The sequence below is a fragment of the Buteo buteo genome, chromosome 11 (genome assembly GCF_964188355.1).
Source record: "Buteo buteo chromosome 11, bButBut1.hap1.1, whole genome shotgun sequence".
In the NCBI taxonomy this organism is placed as follows: Eukaryota; Metazoa; Chordata; class Aves; order Accipitriformes; family Accipitridae; genus Buteo; species Buteo buteo.
Window position 1 is genome coordinate 27,703,180 of NC_134181.1, and position 20,069 is coordinate 27,723,248.

Genomic DNA, 20,069 nt, shown 5'->3' on the forward strand with positions numbered 1-20,069 from the left:
CAGCCCGCGGGGCAACGAAGTCGTCGGTAGCGCCGCAGCGGGCATGGGGCAGCACGGACCCCCGGGGTAGGAGGCCCCCGCCGTCCCCGTCAGCGGCAAAGCCCCGGCTCGCAAGGGAGCGTCGAGACAGACCCACTTTTGTCCGCGGCCTGGCGTAATCTCCGCGGCCGGCAGCCAGAACCGCCGGGCTGGGGCGGGCCGGCGGCGCAGCAGCCAAATCCCAGTCAGGTGAGGAGCTCAGTCGGCAGCTTTTCGCCCGCTGTCTGGGCTGTTGCAGTGGGGAAGCAGCGAGCGAGTGGTGCGGCGGTGAGCTGTCGGGAGGTATGACACCGAAGCACAAGGTAATCGCCCTGCCGTTTTCTTTAGTAGCCGAAAGCTGCAGCTAGCGGGTGACTAACGGGGTGTGTTTTCTGCTCTGACTTAAATGAAGAAAGTGCATGTGCTGTGGTGTTGAGTGTGGGAAAGCTCTCTGTAGCTACTGTAAGGCTTTATGAAAGTTGGATGTTTCTGTCATAAAGAAGTGAACCATTGAGAAGAATCCCAATGGCTAGAGATGGAAGGTAAAAATCTGTGTGTTAATACAATAATAACTTCATTTCTTTGGCACCTTTTATTCCTGTAGTGTAGTTTACTAAATTTTGCAAAGGAAATCAAATTCAGCCCATGCTAAGAATGGAGTACCAGCCCCTGCTGAGAGGGTCTAGCACACGCAGCAAGGTAAGCAGAACCGTCTTGGCCTCTGAAGGTGGATCCCGCAGAGAGTTTGTACCCTTAACAATGATGCACAAAGGTGAAATTCTCTGTTTCATGTTTACTTTTAAATAAAAAGACATTAGATGATTAGGCTTGTAAAGTTTTGTGTTTTCCTTAGACACCTAGCCATGTTATAAAATGGAAGCTGTAAAAGCATGTTTTCTGATTCCTCCCCCCCCCCCCCCCCCCCCCGCCGCCCCAAATGTAAATTGAATTTTGTTTGGGGCATGTTTCTGAAATGAGGTGAAAGTGCTTATAAACTGTTGGGAGTTAAGTAGCTTACAGAACAGGTAAGGCTGTTGTCCATGCTCTAAGAAATTGGGCCCCAAACTTCAATGTGACACGACATGTTAGTGCAATGAGGAGACTGATTTGGGCAGGAAGAAGAACACAGCTGACATAACAAAATGTAAGTTATGTGATGTATGTTAATGATTCTGGGGTTTTGTTTGTTTGTTTTCTGTCTCTTCTAGATTCTAGGTTGTACCCATGAGACACACAAAATACGTTGACAGTATTTGGTTAATAGAAAGGTCTGAGTGTGTAGTGCCTATATTTACCACCTATAGTTTTATTTTTTTCTACTGTAGTCGCTACAGCTCTTTATTACTCTTAATTCATTACTTTGGCTGTCATTCAGAGAAACGCTTTTTATTTGCAGGAAACCGTAAGGATGTATGTCACGGTTTAACCCCAGCCAGCAACTAAGCACCACGCAGGCGCTCATTCACTTCCCCCCCACCCAGTGGGATGGGGGAGAAAATTGGGAGAAGAAGTAAAACTCGTGGGTTGAGATAAGAATGGTTTAATAGAACAGAAGAAAATAATAATTATAATGATAACACTAATAAAATTACAATAGTAACAATAAAAGGATTAGAATATACAAGTGGTGCACGATGCAATTGCTCACCACCCACCGATCAATGCCCAGTTAGTCTGTAAGCGGCAATTCCCCCTGCCCCCACTCCCCCTGGTTTATATAGTACATGTGACATCACATGGTATGGAATACCCTGTTGGCCAGTTTGGGTCAGCTGCCTTGGCTGTGTCCCCTCCCAACTTCTTGTGCCCCTCCAGCTTTCTCGCTGGCTGGGCATCAGAAGCTGAAAAATCCTTGACTTTAGACTAAATATTACTTAGCAACAACTGAAAACATCAGTGTTATCAACATTCTTTTCATACCTAACTCAAAAACATAGCACTGTACTAGCTACTAGGAAGAAAACTCTATCCCAGCTGAAACCAGGACAAGGTATCAATTGGATTTTACTTTAATAAGATCAGTTTCAATTTCTTCTGAATTTCAGTCCTGAATGAAGGAAGTTTTGATGGATTATCTTCAGGAGAGACACAGCTCTTTCAGAATACAGTATAGCATCTGGAATAACTCAACATTACTGGGAAGTGGACCAAGAATGAGAATGATGACGAACTAGTCTACATACCTTACAATGAGAAATTCAGGGAGCACAAGCTTATAAAAACAAATTATGTATAGTCTTTATGAAGGAAGAGGAAATTGATCACAGAAGTGCCTTTAATATAGGAGACATTGTTGTGGCTAGCTGAAGTTAGACAAAAAGATAATATGAGATGAAATTAGGACTTAATTTTTGATGAAAGGGTTGCTAAACATTTGAACTGGATATTATTTTTAGTACTATTGTATTCAGTAAAAAGTAGAGTCAAGAAGCATCACATCAGAAAGCCAGACAATGTATAAACCTCTAGAGATCTTCTCTGACACAGAGGCCTCATCCAAAGTATAATGTTTTTTGACGAATTAGACTCTCTTGAGATTAGAATGTAACACAGTAGTGGTTTCTATTGACCTTAAAACCTATGAGCCTGTGAATCTATTAATTTCATTTCCTAAATACTGATTTAGGAATGTAACTAGGTAATCAATATTGAAAAATTAAAAAATACATGCTAATAAACTTTAGATTGAATAATATTATTGGTGAACAATATGTTGTGATTTAAGATACTAAGGTTTAGCATCTGCTAACTTGCAGACATCCAGTAATCAACTTAGGGACTTGCTGAGGGAAATAAAATACTGTTATTTCTCACATCTCAGTTGAAATGTGAGTCACAGAAATTGGGATTTGGTTAATTCTTGTACTGAGTCATTGTGCCTCTAACACCAAACATAAACAGTCCTAACATTCTTTCATAAGTAATAGACACCATGAGCAGCGTGGTTTGTGCAAAATGTATTTACACTGTTCAGTAAATATGCTGTCAGCAGTGCAATGGTTGTGTTGCCTACACTTAAGCTGTGTACTTGTAATTGTTGCATCTCTAAAAGACATTAGTGATCATAGCCAAAGTCATCATGAAATGTTTCTCCTGTTGCAGGTGTTTGAGAGTTTATTTAGTTTTCTAAACAAATACTTTAACTGTTCAAAACTAAATACATGATATATTTCAGCATCATTTTCTCCTAGATATTATATGCATGTAGGTTCAAGACCCTATCTCTTTTCATGCACGTTACTCTCTTCTGTTTTCTAGTTCCCCAGCTGGACCTTGTTTCTGGCTGTTTGTGCTGTTGGAATTGGAGGGACCTTTCAGTATGGGTATAATGTTTCCATTATCAATGCACCCACCCAGGTAAAATACTGTCTCATACACAGGGTTGTTTTACAATGATGGAGGCATCGTGTCTTAACTGGCCGAGGGGCCAAATGCACTTTTACTGCGATCGCAGCAGGAACCAAAGCAGGCTTCCTCTTGTATGAAGGATCCTTGTTGACTTTCAGAATGGTTTCGTGTGAATTTGTTTGTGAGTACCTCCCATCAGAGGTATTCTGGGTCAGATAAAAGTGCCAAATATGCCACATACGTATCTCTGTTAAAGTCTGTTTTAGAAGGATTAACTGGATGAATAAGTAACATCCTCCAGTTACACCTTTGACTAAAATAGCCCAGAACATTAAGAATATAATAGAAAGAATAGAATAGAACATAACAATTTCAGTTGGAAGGGACCTACAAGGATCATCTAGTCCAACTGCCTGACCACTTCATGGCTGACCAAAAGTTATAGCACGTTATTAAGGGCATTGTCCAAATGCCTCTTAAACACTGACAGGCGTGGGGCATTGACCACCTCTAGGAAGCCTGTCCCACGGTTTGATCAACCTTACTGTAAAATGTCACCACTGTTTCTCCTAATGTCAGGTTTAAACGCCCCCTGACACAGCTTTGAACCATTCCCGTGTGTCCTATTGCTGGCTAATATGGAGAAAGGATAGTTATAGTTGTCCATCACAAGGCAGCTTACTGAGAAAGTTCTTCTTAGTCAAAAAGTTGCATCTGTAATGTCTGAGTATCTCGTAGGTGTTTTCACCTACTTGTTACTTTTGCTTCCATTGCCATGGCCTTGAGGATTTTGCATATTTTGTGGATGACTCAAGAGCATCTGAGCAAATGGTCTTGTGAAAGTGATGGGTATAATTTTCTGCTGTCAGCTGATTTATTTTCTTGTGAAACTTTGAAGACTGAATTTGTTACCATATGGTATGCTTTTTACAAAGGTTAAAATAAGCTGCTTGTGAAAGAACATGTAATATGCTAGAAATGGAGAGTCCAGGAAGTTTGTTCTTCTGTTAGTCTTTGTTTGCTGGCCAAGAACAGAAGCCTCTGATTACATATACATGTCAGTTCTAGAGTTTGTAAAGACAAATTTTAGGAAACCAAGCACGTAGAATAAGAATTTAAAAGTTCTGACACATGAATACTGTAAGAAAGGCAGAGGAATATTAGAGTTGCAGAAAGGGATTTTACTATGAATTGTTGGATTATGCTAAGGCAGGAAGATTTAAATCAAGTGTCAGAATGAGTCTCCTGACAGTAAAATTTTTTAGATTATACGAGACCTCTGTGCTCTGAGATGTTCCTAAAACCAGTAGGACCTACCTATCCACCCTGTCCTCCCCCTTCATTCAGAAGGACCTCAGAGCTCTTTTGTAGCAGTATATGGAAAGGTTATGTTTCTCCTCTAGTGGAATACAGCCTCTCCCGAGGTAGACTACAAAATCAAAGCTGATGAGCAGTCTTTGAGATGTATGGAGAGTAGGAAATGGTATTATGGTCAAGGAAGATTCTGCTAGTCATGGTTGTTTTTAATATAATACAACTAAGATTATATTTTTTTGTTAGCTGCCAGAATTGGTTTTCAGGATTGAGGTACAAGTTACTTATAGTGCTATGCTGTAGGGCTACATGTAATGCTACACATTCATTACTGTTTTCTACTGCAGCATATACACAAGTTCTTAAATGAAACCTGGACTAGTCGTTATCACAAGGAACTAAATCCAGAGTTGCTGACTTTTCTTTGGTCTGTCATTGCTTCTATATTTTCGCTTGGAGGCCTGTGTGGAGCCCTTATTGGAGGCAGCATGGCAATTCGGCTAGGCAGGTGAGTTACAGCAGCAAGCATATAGCAGCATGTTTTCTTTTCCTACTTTCTCACTGGATTATAAAGTAAATAAATGGGAAAAGAGTGGGAGAAAATGTACCTTGGGTGACTGTGAATGTTTTTCACTTCAAAGCAGAGTTTTCTGGTAGAATTTTCTGGTTTGTTTGAATGTGACTTTAAAAGATGAGCCCTGAATTATAGCCTTCCAGTCTAGCCTCCCCATTACATTTATTGAAATCTAAGTGGGAGTATGCACATACTGTATGGTAGGAAACACAGGTCCCCCATACGCATTTGCAGCCTTCATGCCAGTAATGACATGCTGTGTAATTCGTAACATTTCACGTGCATTCTGTATGGAAATAGCATAAATGAACAAAACCCTTCTCCTACCTTGTCAGGCATTTCTGTCATGTTTATGCATTATCCTTATGTTTAGACTTTTTAAAAATATGAGTAAATAGTTGTATCAGATATCTGGGTTTCCAGTGAGTAACACATTTCTTCAGTATAAAGCCCATTTTTTCCCCTATTACCAGAAAGGAAATCTTTTTAAAAAACATGTTATTGCAGATTTCCTTAATGTTTTGTTTTGGTTTTTTTTCCTCCTCTTCAGGAAAGGAGCTCTTTTGATGAATAATATTATAGCAATACTGGCCTCCATTTTAATGGGGATCAGTTTTCCTACAGGATTGTTTGAGTTACTGATTGCTGGAAGGTTTTTGATTGGCATAAATTCAGGTGAATGATTTCCTATTCCTACTTTCAATAAACTACGGTGAATGATAAATTATTGTTACTGATGATTCTGTAGCTATTATGATATGTGTTTGTAGGCTGCTTTGTGATGATATGATGACAAAAATGTTCTGTAGTCTAACTTGGAATCTGAAGGCAGCTAAATTAATAGGAGATATTAGCTAGGTCCGATTTCCTACTTGTTTTGGTTCAGTAACTCTCTTCAAAGCAAGATCTGTTAACAGGAAAATGTTATTCCATTTACTTGCAGGTATTGGGCTCTGTGTGCAGCCTCTGTATCTTGGAGAGGTTGCCCCAAAACATCTTAGAGGTGGCATGGCCATGGGGAGTTCCATCTTTCTGACTGGAGGGATTCTGACAGGACAAATAATTGGTTTGAGGTTAGAAATGCATTTTTTTTCCTGCCTTGTGTTACTTGTATGTACAGAATTCCAATTCCCTGCAGCTCTCTGCAAAACATTCATTGTGGCCATTGTAGCATTAGTGAATCAACTTCATATAGAAGGTCTACCTGTAAGAAGAAAACCCTGCTTTTGCCACCTTATTCCTACAACTGCAAACCATCTGTGCTATCTCCCCAGGGGAGTATTCTCAGTTTAGATGGGTTAGCCAGAACAGCATTAGTAAAATAGGTACGTTTATGCTAAGTTCATATTTTCTGCCAGTTTCTTGTTGGAGACAGTTGTCATTCATAAGACAGGACTTGAGAGCAAAGGACTCATAACTTCTGTATTGTAGCACTACTGCTGGTTTTGTACCTTGTGAGATCAGATGAAGTTGCTAGGGACATTATCCAGTTGGAGCTTAAAAAGTTCCAAGAACAGAGCCTGCACAGCCTCAAGATGAAAAGCTGCTTTCATTAAGTCTGCTAGAAACTTTCCACTGCCCTAAGAGCAACTGCTAGTACCCTGAGTAACAGCACATTACCTGTTTTTTCTCTGTCCCTCTACCAAAAGCACTGAGACTTCTCTTTTTCCTTATTATTAGCTTCTGAATTAACTGATTTTGCTAGATACTTCTGGTGTGAAGTGCTACAAAGTAAGTAGAATATAAACTTCATACTGTATAATCTAGGGTCAGTATTTAAAATGCAATACACTTTGTATTTTAAGAAGTTTACGTTGCCCACAACACATCATCCTGCTGATTCTAACTATACCAATTTTAATGATTCCTTTCTATGTAATATACCTTCTCATTAGATAACTTTGAATGGGAGGTGGGATCAGGTGATTTTCTTGAGTTCCTTTCTATCGTAAATTATTGTATGATTCTCAAAAGCAAATACTGCTGCGGACCCTAAGGTGAAGTATGTATGCTTTTACTTTCCTGCATTGCTAGGAAATACTGCTTTGGCAAACCTGAAAATAATGCTTAGGACCAACACAGCAATAAGCAGCAGTAAAATAGTGTTGCTTATCTCTTCCTGAGTGAAACCTGATTTCAGAGTGACCGGAAAATATTTTCCTAACCTCTTTCTGCTGAGGTTCACAAGATGTAGGTAACTGGTTACAAGGGAACTTTTCTCAAAGGACAAACATCTTGCTCCCAAAAGTCTTCGGAATAGTCATGAGTAGCTAATTACTTGGGGTTTTTTTCCTTCTTTTTCCACACCTCTCCCAGGGAATTACTAGGTGCAGAAACGTATTGGCCTCTGTTGCTATCCAGCAGCTGTTTCCCAGCATTTGCCCAACTTCTATTCCTGCCATGGTTTCCTGAAAGTCCCAGATATCTTCTTATTGACAGAGGTGATGAGCTGCGCTGTGCCAAAGGTAATTTACAGCATTTTCGTACTTCCTCTGTGTCTTCAGAACGGTACAATGAATATATTGGGTTCCAGATTCTCCTTTTATCAACATGACATAGTTACATTGCCTAGTGCTTTTTGGCCCATGTTTTTACTCCGGTAAGCTTATATGGAAAAAGGGATTGTGCAACTCAGGAGTCTATAATGGATTGTGAACAAAACTTTATTATCTTGTTTCAAATATATGTTCATGTTTTGTTACTCTTTAGTGAAATCTCTAAAGATTTTATAATTTTTCTCATGGATGAAGTAACATACCTGAACTACATAACCTCTCACTGGATTATTCATTTCTCAGGTCATGTCACAGATTAAGTATCAGTTATATTGGATATTTTCTTCCATTCAGTGATACTGTTATACTTCTCCTGTAAGAAATAATCAAAAATAGTATAATAAAATGGAGACAGCATAAGTAGTTGAAAAATTAGAGAGCTTTTTACTGAAAAAGAGGTGATATTAAAGAAGTGATTAATTGGCTATTTGACCAGGAAGTTCCTTATCCTCCATTTTCTAAATATTTAGTTATCTTTTAAATACTTTTTTCCCCTGTTATATCATGTGGGAGAACTATGACAGCTTAAACTTTTCACTTTATCTTTCAGAGATCTATGATTGTTCTCCTTTTATTCAAGCCCTACTCAAGAAATAACTGTAATGGATAGCTGTGCAGTACTGCAGAAATGAGCAAGTGAAGCCCACACACTACAAGAATTTGAAAGACAAAAATTCAGATTAGTTGTGATTTTCTTTATCCTGAAATTACACAGTTCTCTTTATATACTGCAAGAAGAAACTAAATATCACGAGAGAATTTTTTTCACCATAGCGTGCCAAAAGAAGACACTGAGGTAGCCATCTGTATCCTCATGTACCGTGGATGTGAGGTATTTTACTTCCCAGAGAGACTCGGTGGAATAATACTCCAAAGAGTAAAGTATTAGTCACTATAAGTAAGCAGGTCTGATTAATTCAGTTTGAAGGTCTGTTAAATAAATATGAAAAGATCCTCTCTAAAATAATAACCAATTAATAAAATTGAGAGGACAGAAAAAAATTCAGAGATCCCAATGTACAAATCTGGACAATAAAATACTTGGTCACATATTTTTCAGAAATGTGTTCAGTGTTTCTACTTCTACCAGGTATGGTGATTCTGATACAGTTCACAGTGACATAAAATGACACTTGTGATCCCTGGATCTTCCATTTAAAATGCTAAATAAATGAGAGAAATGAACAAAGGAAGTTTTCCTTGTTACCATTTGATAGTGTTGTATTTAATTCAGTTTTCATTGTATACATAAATAAAGGAAAACCATTTCTTCTTTTCTTTTCTTCTGTTACTTGTTTTGAAGTGCTGTTGATGAGCATATGAATTTGTATCTGTCTAGAAAAGGTATTCGTAGGTAGAACAGTATATCTTGTGGAAAGATCTTCATAAAAGAAGTTAAAGAGGCTTAATTCAGGGAAGCCTTTAGGCCAAGGTAAAATTTGTTAGGAATTACAAAAGAGGCAGGGTTCACAGAGAGAGGTGAAATCTTGTATTATACTGGGTAATTAAAAAACAGACAAAAAAGTTACATTTTTAGATAAAGCCATCTGTACCTGCAGACCTGTCTCCTTTCCTCCTGCCAAGTTTTTCAGCTGATCTAATAAAAATACCTCTCTCTCTGCTTACCTTGCCCCAAAATGCTCATGGACCATCACAACTGCAAAAGCACAGTAACGACAATTGACTTATAGAGTTAATTCTGTCTAATTTGGAAGCCATGGACAAGATGACCATAATGTCCCTTTCAGATTATGATCTGGTTTGGGCTTCGTTAAATGCAATTTTTTAAATATAAATGAAGCTTGCAATCTCTGTACCATATTCAAGTCTTCCCTCTCAATTTTTTTTTTTTCTGAAATAACATAATCATGGATTGTTGTTTTTTTTCCCAAGAATTGTGGTTGCTCCTGAACTGACACTGAAGAGTGGCTAGAGCTTCAAGCTGGTTACACTGTTAGTGATAACAATAGCATTGGAAAGTTTGCTTTCAGGATCATCAAAAGTTCTACTGTTGCCCTTAAGAAGACAAATTGTCATGATATATTTAACCCTGAAGATTTTAGAGGAACTGATGTTATGTACTCTAGGTTTTAGGACCATTAGTAAAGGTTTTAGTTTTGCATCCAAATGATTTCTGATAATACTTGCCTTAGAAGAATTACTTACCATCATTACTCCAGCTCACTAAATGCATTCCACTGGCAAAATTAAAGATGGGGACCTAAGAAAAGACTTGATATCTGCCTAGAATTTAAGCAAAAGACTTCAAAGTGCTTAGAGTGTCCTTTAATGAAAAGACTGTTTGGAGGTCTGTGGTTCAGATATAAACCACTTCAAAATATTTTGCTTGGTGAATATTTCAGAGTCAGATATTCCTCTAAAAAAAGCAAAGTAATGACACTCCAAATCTACCACAGCAAAAGATGTTGGAAAACCAGCAAGCAAAAAAACAAGTCACAAAGCAAATTACTTTTTTCCCAGCTTTCTAAAGCACAAAGTTTTCATATCCTAGCAAAAGCAAGGTAATTATGGAAAGAGATGATTTTCCAGAAGTTGTGGTTAATAGGTAAACATAAGAGAATTTATTTTCTTCTTTTTTTTAGCTTTGAAACAATTTCATGGTTCTTCCGAGTATCGGAGGGAGATGGAAGACATACAGCAGGAATGTTTTGCCTTAGACGGGGAGAAACCCAAGAAGCCCTGGCAATTATTCACTGATCGTGGTGTGAGATGGCAGCTCATTACTGTGATTGTGATGACTATGGGCCAACAGCTCAGTGGGATAAATGCCGTAAGATTTCATACATACTAACAGCTTAAATAATTATTTAATTTCCATCTGTTTTTCAACCTTTTATTAACACAAAGGATCCAGATAGAGAAGCTTAGAGAAATGGGATCAGTGGCAAAGAGTATCTTTGTGTTATGTCTGTGTTTCTCTTTTTTTCAATTTTTTTTCATTTGTGTGTTTCTGGTATGTAAATTTCTTTAAAGAATTCTTCTGAAAAAGTAAATAAAAGTGGATCAGCTTATCCCATTGTGTCTGGTTTAAGAATGTGAAGTATTATATTCAGTAAGTTGAATAATTATATTTGCTTTTATGATAGCAATATGTTTACCTAGACATGAATTTTAACAGATTCTTCTTGCTGTTTATGTCAAATTAATAACTCACAATAGAAAATAATTGAGCTGTATATTTAGTATGAACTTGACTTTGTTTCCAGCCAATGATTTAACTGCTGGGAACACCCCATTTTTTTTTTCTGTTGTAGATTTATTTCTATGCAACTTACATTTTTGAACAAGCTGGGATCTCAGCAGAAAAAATCCCGTATGTGACACTTGGCACTGGAGCTTGTGAATGCCTCACAGCTCTCACCTGTGTAAGTAACAATTTATTCTATCTCCTAGCATAAAGAGTAACGATTCTTCTTCTTGAAGAACATTGGTAAATAGGAGATTAATATAGTAACAGAAAATTATGTCTTTTCCACAGGGTTTACTGATAGACTACGTGGGAAGAAGATACCTCATCATTGGGGGTTATCTCCTTATGACCCTTTGGAGCATTGTTTTAACATTCTCTCTGACTTACCAGGTGTAAAGAAAAACTCATTTATATTGCATGATATGACTATAGTGATTGAAAATCTGTGACACTCAAACACAGCTGGAAGATAAGAGCTACATAGGTTTAAACAGCAGCATAAAAAATATCAGCAATTGAAAGATTTGATCAATTCTGGAGCCATCTTTCCCTAAAATAAGAGAATGCTCTCAGCTAAGCTTTGATCATGTATTTGTCTTAAAGCTGTAGCTGCATTTAATGCTGACAAAACTAAGCAATGACAAAACTGCGTTTATTGTAGCTTTTAAAGTAATTTTAGGATAAAATACTATATATCATATAGTGATGATATTAAGCATCAGAGTCCACTTCAGTCACTTAATTGTAAGCAAATGATCAAACAACAAATATTGTAAAGATGCTGAAATTCAAAAGACGCTTAAATCCATTAAGTGTAAATTCACAAAAACTGTTGGGAACTCACTAGACATATTCACAGTGCCTTAAGTTTATCATGTGAAGACAACATCCTGCCTTGCTTTTTGATGTGGTATGAAGAGATGCATCGTAAGTTGTTCTGTATACCGTATCAGCTCAAATAAGGCAACCCCACAAACCTCCTGAAATGAATGTTTAGAGGAAATGTATCTCCACATTTGCAGACCGTACTATACTAAATATTTATCATTACCTTCGGGTAATCCAAGCAAGATGATGCAGGTGTAGCTCCAACAGTGAGTAACTCAATTTAGTCAGTATTTGGTTGCCTGATAAATCCTTATTTGACAAAGGCAGGATTAAAGAGCTGCAATTCTTTCCTTATCCACACCATCAGTGTTTGGAGCTGGCTTTAAACGGGTGGCTCACATGCATTCATGCTGCAGGTCTGATGTTTGGAGGGACAGTAGGGTTAGAGGCTGCACAGATTGGCAAGCAGATCACAGAAGAGGCAGCTACAGTAATTTCTGTGCGGTTGGAGTAAAGTAAGCTGCGAGGCCAGGCAAAAAGTTGAATGAGCCAGCCATTAGGCAGAGACCTAGGTTTAATTATTTTATTGTAACTTCTGTAAATTTCTTGGTTTGCTTTTGAATAATGGGATTTCAAGCTTAGGTTTGGTCTTTCTAACGTACCTGGTTTCATATGTGTAGTAATCATGTTTCTTTACTGCACTACTGAAATTTATGTATACGTAATAATGTGATGAGAAGTCTGTTCATGCTATGGAGGTACTTGATGACAGATAACTCATGGGATCAGCATAAAATACCAAAATAAACACTGACAAAATGTTAAACTAGTAACAACATATAATTGTCATGTTCAATATTGGTGTAAATTTTTAGCCTCTGAGGACTAATGATAAATCTTGACAGAAGCACTAGACTCCATTTAGTAAAAATTATTAAATGAACAATATTTAATTTCTCCGAGGCAGTACTGTTAAATAAATTAGCTGTAAACAGCCATGAATGACTGTTCGTTGTAGTTGCAATAAAATAGCAAAAGGAAATGTAACTGTTAAGCCAAACTTTAAAACTGGATTGTGAAAATCTGAACTAAACCTTCTCATTCTCTTCTGTTCCAGGAACTGTACTCATGGGTGCCTTATGTGAGCATGACATCTATATTTGCCTTCATCTTGAGTTTTGGGTTGGGACCAGGTATTACAGAGTGATGAATGTTTTAAAATGGTGAAATGTGTGTCTGGGGCCAGGGCAGGGACGTCAGCAGCTCTGCTGTGTAAGCCAGGCGGTAGGTATTTACTGTAAGGCTGCTGAGGCTCTGGCTAAGGAACACAAGTGAGCCCGTCTCATCAGAACAGGTTAGTCTCTCATAGCCTGAAACTGAGGCTCACCATGCATGTTTCTTTGGGCCAGCTACGCGTGGCAGGGGTCTTAGTTCTGGCCTTCAGGTCAGTTGAGTCATACAAGAAGCAAGAAAAAGCCTGTTACGCTTTTAAAGGGGCCCTTGCTCCCTGAGCAGCGCTGCTGAAATAAGGCCACTTTACTACATGGGCAGTAGATTAAAAAATGTGCTGTTAATAATAATTTTTTTTTTAAATAGAATCAGATCAGCTAGTGGCATATTCAAAAGCAATAGTTTTTTCTGGCATTGGAAATACTGCAAATGGACAGTTAGCATAATAACCTATTCTGTTTCTGAAACTCATTCCCCCAGGTGGCATAACAAATACCCTGACAGCTGAATTATTTATACAGTCTTCACGTCCTGCTGCCTACATGATAGGAGGGACTATTAGTTGGATTAGTTTCTTCACAATTGGAATGCTCTTTCCTTTTATAGTGGTAAGTATGCATAACACATTTTCATAATTGCATCACCTCCCATTTAATCTTAGGTTCCATCAACTTGCTTTTAATTATACAGTAACACTTAAACACAACTAAGTATAACTAGATTCAGTCCCTCTTAAAATGTTTTTTGAATAACAACAAAAAATAATAAAACATGATAAATGCAAATTAAAAGGAATGCATGGGGTTAATTTTCATGTTCAGATAAAAAAATGGAGAAGGTATCGAAACTAGAAAAACTTAAGCAGATACTGAGATTCAAAAAACACATTTCTTAATAGCGCCTTGCACTTTTATATCAAAGTAAAGTAGAAGTAGTACCTGGCGCTAGTGGTTCACACCTTCTCCAAGAGCTCACTAAATTTACATACAGAGGGTTCTGTGATCAGGAAGATTATTAGAAAAAACAACACAGGCTTTAATTTCTGGCTTTGCATTTTCAGTTTTAGCACTTTTGAGAGCAAAACATGCACGAACAGCATGCAGCAGGTTATCTTGCTTTGACAGTCCTCTGCTGCTCTTAAAAAAAACCATTTTTTTTAATCTATAGCATTGAAAAGTATTAACAAATATCCAGAGAAAGATAAACCACATAATCTTGAAGTATGAGGCAGCTAAGTAGCAAATGCTGACTTTTCATACGTTGTGACTTGTTCAGTGTGTGTTTAAAAGGTTTATCTTTTTTCTTTCTTTTTTTTTTTTTTTTTTTTTTAATAAAAAGACTACCAAGTGTATTGCACAGCATTTGGTAGTCTTTTATCTAGAAAAAAAAAATATTAAAAAGTTCCATGTAAAGTAAGGCTAGGTTAAATATCTTTTTATTAAAAATATCTGAGCAGCAATGTTAGGTATGAATGGAACCAAGAAGCTTTTTACTTTCCAAAACCCACTGTTATACTTGAAATATGTTGCAATGAAATAAATTTTATTTTCAGAATGGACTGAAGCAGTATTGTTTTCTGGTGTTCTTATTGGAGTGCTCCTTAGTTGCTGCTTTCATCTTCCTCGTAATTCCTGAGACAAAAAACAAATCTTTTCTGGAAATCAAAAAGGAATTTCACAAGCTTAATTTTGGAAGAAATACCAAAAAAAAGGAAACAGAGCTTTATGAAAGAAGACAACTCCATGATGAATTTTAAAATTTGCATAATTTCACAGCTGTTACAGAACTTTAATAAGAATTACAAACAGCATCTTCTAAATTAGCAGTGTAATACCATGAACAAGTAGCTTATTAAATCCTCCTGTATATTTGGAGGAAGTTTAAAGGCAGGTTAATCTTGCTGAAATGCTGTTAAAACATATATTGCTGAAATGCTATTAACAACATATTATATTATACATAGGAGATGACGTTAAACTACAACTTTATGTTGTAGGGACACACAAATGCCAGGAGAGGGTGTTCAGTGAATTCTTCCCCCCCAGCAGATTTCTTCAGATAATTCAGTAGCTTTTCTTATATTTCTAAGCCCCTTCTTCAGATTCAGGTAATCAAGCATATGTTAATGCTTTACGGAATAAAATATTTGAGGCATTAAAATCCAAACAAGAACTGACCTGCTGAGAAAATTATATTTGAAATATTCTAGTTCATATATAAATTGGGGTATTTAGTTGCTGTTTTTCACTTAAGTAACTTCTTTGAAAGATTTAAGGACATGCCTCATCTAGTCCTACTACTGTAACTGTACAAAGACAGGAGAGCACCTATCTGAATTACTGTTATTTGTAATAAAGTGTATTAGAAAGACTTGTTTCCAGCACTAATAAAAGAGTTTCTGGAGTCTGAGTTTATTTTTTTGCCCTAACCTAGCATCTTAACATTTTAAACTGTGCAACAGGGTAAAACCTCCTCTAGTTTTGAAGGTCAGTTCTTGGCAGATTGAGATCAACATCACAAAAAGTACTAAATAGCAGAAAGGACAGATGACAGGAATTAAATACTTTTCACCTGTAAAGACTTTTCAAGATGGTCTGATAGAACACATATAAGGAGACTAGAGAGGGCTTGAAGGACCTATTGAATGAGCTTTCTGCTTAATCTCCAACATTTCATCCAGGACTCTTTCTCAACTTAAAAAAGTTCTCTATACTTTAGTAGTCAAAAAGCAAGAAATCTTAATTACATACGGTGTTCGTGTGCCTCTCTGATACTCATTTCCATGCCTGTAACTGCCAGGACCGTAGTCCTACCTTACGTTATTACATCTTTTCCTGGCTGTAAGCATTTCTTGATTCCATCTGTTAACTTAGTAAGTGCCACAGTAAGCACTGGATTTCTTTTACCTTTATCTTCCTTCCCTCAGAATTAAAGCTTTTAGTGAAAACAGAAGCAAACACCATTTTTCTGATTTTGGTAACTAAATCAGCTGTTTAATTGAAAATAACATTAACTCTTAACAGTAAAGGAGGCAGTATCAGGAAGGGATCTTCTTGTTCTTTAGTTTATCCTCTAAGTTTGAAAAATATTTCATTTTGGCTAGAAGCTTCTTAGCTTCTTGAAGATCATCTGAAATGAAATAAAACATTATTAGTTTATAGAGGGCTGGCTGAATTTTCATTTTCAAAATGAATCTCAAAATTTCAATTACAGCACCCGTTCCAGTACTGAGAGCTGCAAGTTGTAAGGACCCATACACAAATAAAACCCTGTTGCCTATTATTTTAAACTCAGATGGTTTTGGAACACCTCAACTGTAAAAATGTACAATTTAGAAAAGAAACGTGACATGAATATCCTTCAATGACTTTTCTGTAAAGTGGCTATAGTATTGATGTAGCCACTGGGGAATTTTAAGCATATAGACAAGACAAACTTTTTTTTTTTTAATGTATGTAATTAGGCCAACTGCCATCACTGAAAAATGCAGAAGATTTGTAGGACACTGGTATGGATAGTGTCAATTCCAAAACTGAAACAACTGGACAGGAAAGGTGGTTTATCACCTACTGACAAGGATAGATGCAACACAATCCTTAACTCTCGTAGTACAAAGAGTGACAGATTATAAGGTTATAATTTTTCATATGCAGGCCTAGCCAGCACTACTTTGCGTTTGATGTTTTACAATTACAATGCACTACTACAGAAACCTCACAACAAAAGCACTGCAAGACCCAGGAGAGAAACGTAAAGGTTTCTCCCCAGAGGAAGGAAGCTAGTCTGGAATGGTTCAAGCTCCTGCCTATCAATTGGTTGTGGAATAAAGTTATGTTAATTATTGCACAGGAAGTCCCTAAAACCTTAGGCTATATGGGGCATCAGGTCTTTTGTTGCCATACAGCTTCAGTGGTAAGCAGCAGAATCATCCCTGTCTTGACTTGCACTGCAAAGAACAGCACCCATCACTCTGTTGACAGCTTCAAGACTGCAGAGAAAGATCTCCCAAATTCAAATTTGAAATGTCAGAATAGGTAGTAAGTTTGATGAAGAAAAGAGTCTGCTCTTCCCAGTATTCTGGGAAACAGACAAATTAAAAATTTCTTAGCATCTGCATTCCCACTTGAAGTGATCATTTTGATGCAAATTGAATTAACTGGAACTTCTTTATGGATTTTTTTTTTTTTTAATTTAATGTAAAGCCCTGAATTTCCTGAATCAGCAGAAAGTTCAGCTCAGAAGTATTTATTCTAAATACCAAACAAAGAAAACTACTTGATGCAGTATTTCTGTTCTGTACTTCAGGAAATACTTGCCAGTAAGAGAACGTGGTTTTTTTAAGCATTTATAACTGGTATGTATGGCAGCTAAATACTTAATAGAAATAGCTACCTCTTTCAAAAGCTGCAGTCACCTCTTTGGTCAGTTCTTCTTGTTTAACTGCAAAACAAATTATTTAATTCACTTTTTGTTACATACTTGGTATATTTAATACCACTGCGTTCTGATTGTGGTGGTAAACTTAATTACTAGTCTCACAGTCTTTTGGGAGCTAAGAGAGCTGTTTGTCATATTGCTGTCAATTTTTTTTTTAAACTGTAATTTCAAACATATATTTCTTTGTTTAAACAGGTTGACAGACAGCAATTCCAATGCAATTCAATGGTCACTAACTTCCCAGAAATCTACCTTACTTTTGGTGTATCAGTTTACCCTGCTACAGTTAATTTTCTTATTCTTAGTTTTTATTCTAGTTACTCTAATTGCTTTTGGCACACTACTGTTACTGCAAAGAATTAAATATACCAATGAACTCAATGTTTTGGGTATCACCAACAATATAAACAAGAAAGTTGCTTGTATAAGGATAATAATCACTTAATATAATGGTTGCTAAGTTGAAGAAGGTGAAAGAAATACAATGTCCATATAAATGAAGTTACTTAAGTGGTCAGTCAAGCATTTTATTAAACTTCATTTTGAGTGGTTCTTTCTTTTAGGACAGTCCACTTGCCCTGATCTGCTGAAGGCTGAATAAGTGCCTTTTTATAGTCAAATATATACACACCTATTTTGCCATCAGAACAGGTACTGTTATAAGACATTCTCAAGCCAGATTTGAAGTTTAGGTGGCATGAATTGGTGAAGACAACTTTTTTTTGGGGGGGGGAAGCTCTTGCGGTGAGTCAACTCAAGACTAATACAGGTTAGAGATACTAAGAGAAATACATTGAAAAAGTTAACTCTTCAGAAAGGCTCTCACATTACACAAAGTACAGTAAATTAGTTCTGTACAAAATCCTCAAATCATAACCTACCTTTAATTAAAGTTTCAATTTCTTCGAGGATATCCTCATTTTTAGGTTCTGCTAATTTCTCATTAATTTCCATGATTTCCATGAGAAACGCTGAGTCTGCATCACAGTCTGTCTCTTGTGCCGGCTCTACTCCACTCAGCTCCAGCTGGTGAAGAAAACAGGTATTTGGAAATGCGCATTCTTGCATCTATTTCAATGTGAATTATTTTCTTGAGTATTAAGTCTTCTAGTAGGGCTCACTCAGATTCGTATCTGGTAAAGTTCTGGTTTCTTCCACGAAATGTGCATACACAGAGTCGGTTTTAAAATTAACTCCATAGGTAGACCATAAAAATCAGCAGTTAACCATAGCAAAAAAATGTAACAAAGGCTGCCAAGGGCCAGACTGAAATGTCAAAGAACAGCCATGGCCAAACACCATGTGTGACGCAGGAAACAAATTAGTGTAACATGAGCATCAAATGAGATGGTAATAATAATCAGTAAAATGTTAAAGAAAATAGTGGAAAAGCTGATTCGTTTTCAGACAAGCTTGGTGTTGGTCTCCCTTCAGTCCCTGGTAATCCTCTTCTTCAGAGGAACACAAATTAGCACGTTAATGATGGAGTCAAAGGTCTGACTGCGTTACCACCAGCAGCCCCAGCCACCTATGGTGAGTGACAGCAGTATTGATGAAATACGTAGCGGACACCTTACCAGATAGAGGCCACGGCTCAAAGGGTTCAGGAGGGTTTGGTAGGCCTTATTAATCAAGGAGGAGTGTTGCTGAGAGTAGTGCTGTTCTTTCTGCGAATGGACCACAAATAACAGCAACAAGTTAACGACAGGTAGCAAAATACATTACGCTTTGTTACCTGCAGAGAAATAGCGTTCCCGCAACAATACAGGCGTGTAAAACGGAAAGCTGATTTTCAACAGAGACGGGAAGAGCAGGGAGAGGGGCTATCGGCACTGCCGGACTCTGCCGTCTCACGCAGCGAGGTTCTCCAGACCCACCGCAGCAGCCCCGTACTGTCACCCTCTGCCGCAGCTCCGTCCGCAGCGGGCTCTTCCGAGCACCAGGCCACAAACACCGGCGAGCCCCTATAATCCCAAGAGAGGAGAGCGAGGGGGGACCCGGCGCGCCGCTTCGCCGGCTTCCTCCCGCCCGGAGCCCTGCCGCCCCGCCGGCCGCGGCGGGGGAGGCGGCGAGGCCCGGTCCACCCCGCCCGGGAAACCGCGCAAGCCGCGCCGGGGGCAGAGCTGGCGCCCCCGCCCCGGCGCTCACCGGCGGCCTCCGGCCGAAGCGATCGGGGTGAAGAGCGCGCTGCAGGCTCCGGAACCGCCGCTGCAGCTGCTGCGCGTCGACGCGGAAGGAGCGCTCACTGCGGGCGACAGAAGGGAGGCGTAAGGCCCGCGGCCGGCCGAAGCCCGCGGCCGCCCCGCCGGTACTCACCAGTCCATCAGGCGGAAGAGGTCAGGCCGAGGCGCCGGCGGCTGCAGCGCCCGGCAGCCGGGGCAGAAGTGAGGCAGCCCCTCGGCGCCGGGGAGGCGGCTGCCGCAGCTCCAGCACCGCGGGGCCGGGGCGGAGCCCGGCCCGAGGCAGCGAGGCCGCGGGGCCCCCTCGGGAACGCGGAGCGCCCATCGCGCGCCGCCGAAACGCCGCCGCAGCGCCGCCTGCATCCTGCCGGACT

At 38.7% G+C, this 20,069-nt stretch overlaps 2 protein-coding genes across 5 annotated transcripts; one reads left to right on the forward strand and one right to left on the reverse strand.

Moving 5' to 3' along the window:
- Positions 1–202: 202 nt before the first annotated feature.
- Positions 203–14,854, forward strand: LOC142037101 (solute carrier family 2, facilitated glucose transporter member 11-like). Of its 3 annotated transcripts, XM_075041091.1 has the most exons (13): positions 212–341; positions 623–717; positions 3,277–3,375; positions 5,028–5,188; positions 5,805–5,929; positions 6,198–6,327; positions 7,571–7,719; positions 10,413–10,600; positions 11,085–11,195; positions 11,309–11,410; positions 12,966–13,041; positions 13,559–13,686; positions 14,631–14,854. In XM_075041091.1, the coding sequence occupies exons 2-13, from the start codon at positions 664–666 to the stop codon at positions 14,832–14,834; spliced, it is 1,527 nt and encodes a 508-aa protein (XP_074897192.1). In that variant the 5' UTR covers positions 212–341; positions 623–663; the 3' UTR covers positions 14,835–14,854. The 3 variants fall into 3 exon arrangements, with proteins under 3 accessions (XP_074897193.1, XP_074897192.1, XP_074897191.1); XM_075041092.1 differs by lacking the exon at positions 623–717 and having other exon boundaries at positions 203–341; XM_075041090.1 differs by having other exon boundaries at positions 296–717.
- Positions 14,448–20,058, reverse strand: HSCB (HscB mitochondrial iron-sulfur cluster cochaperone). Of its 2 annotated transcripts, XM_075041102.1 has the most exons (6): positions 19,832–20,058; positions 19,664–19,760; positions 19,093–19,182; positions 18,397–18,541; positions 17,471–17,518; positions 14,954–16,207 (listed from the first exon to the last, which is right to left on the reverse strand). In XM_075041102.1, the coding sequence occupies exons 1-6, from the start codon at positions 20,056–20,058 to the stop codon at positions 16,116–16,118; spliced, it is 699 nt and encodes a 232-aa protein (XP_074897203.1). In that variant the 3' UTR covers positions 14,954–16,115. The 2 variants fall into 2 exon arrangements, with proteins under 2 accessions (XP_074897204.1, XP_074897203.1); XM_075041103.1 differs by lacking the exon at positions 17,471–17,518 and having other exon boundaries at positions 14,448–16,207.
- Positions 20,059–20,069: the final 11 nt, after the last annotated feature.

Coding starts and splice junctions, on each gene's coding strand:
- LOC142037101 (XM_075041091.1), top strand. CDS start 664: ATGCTAAGAATGGAGTACCAGCCCCTGCTGAGAGGGTCTAGCACACGC. Junction 5,930..6,197: donor TTTGATTGGCATAAATTCAG/GTGAATGATTTC, acceptor ATTTACTTGCAG/GTATTGGGCTCTGTGTGCAG. Junction 7,720..10,412: donor TGAGCTGCGCTGTGCCAAAG/GTAATTTACAGC, acceptor TCTTTTTTTTAG/CTTTGAAACAATTTCATGGT.
- HSCB (XM_075041102.1), bottom strand. CDS start 20,058: ATGCAGGCGGCGCTGCGGCGGCGTTTCGGCGGCGCGCGATGGGCGCTC. Junction 19,761..19,831: donor CTCTTCCGCCTGATGGACTG/GTGAGTACCGGC, acceptor TGTCGCCCGCAG/TGAGCGCTCCTTCCGCGTCG. Junction 18,542..19,092: donor TGAGCCGTGGCCTCTATCTG/GTAAGGTGTCCG, acceptor TTTCTTCACCAG/CTGGAGCTGAGTGGAGTAGA.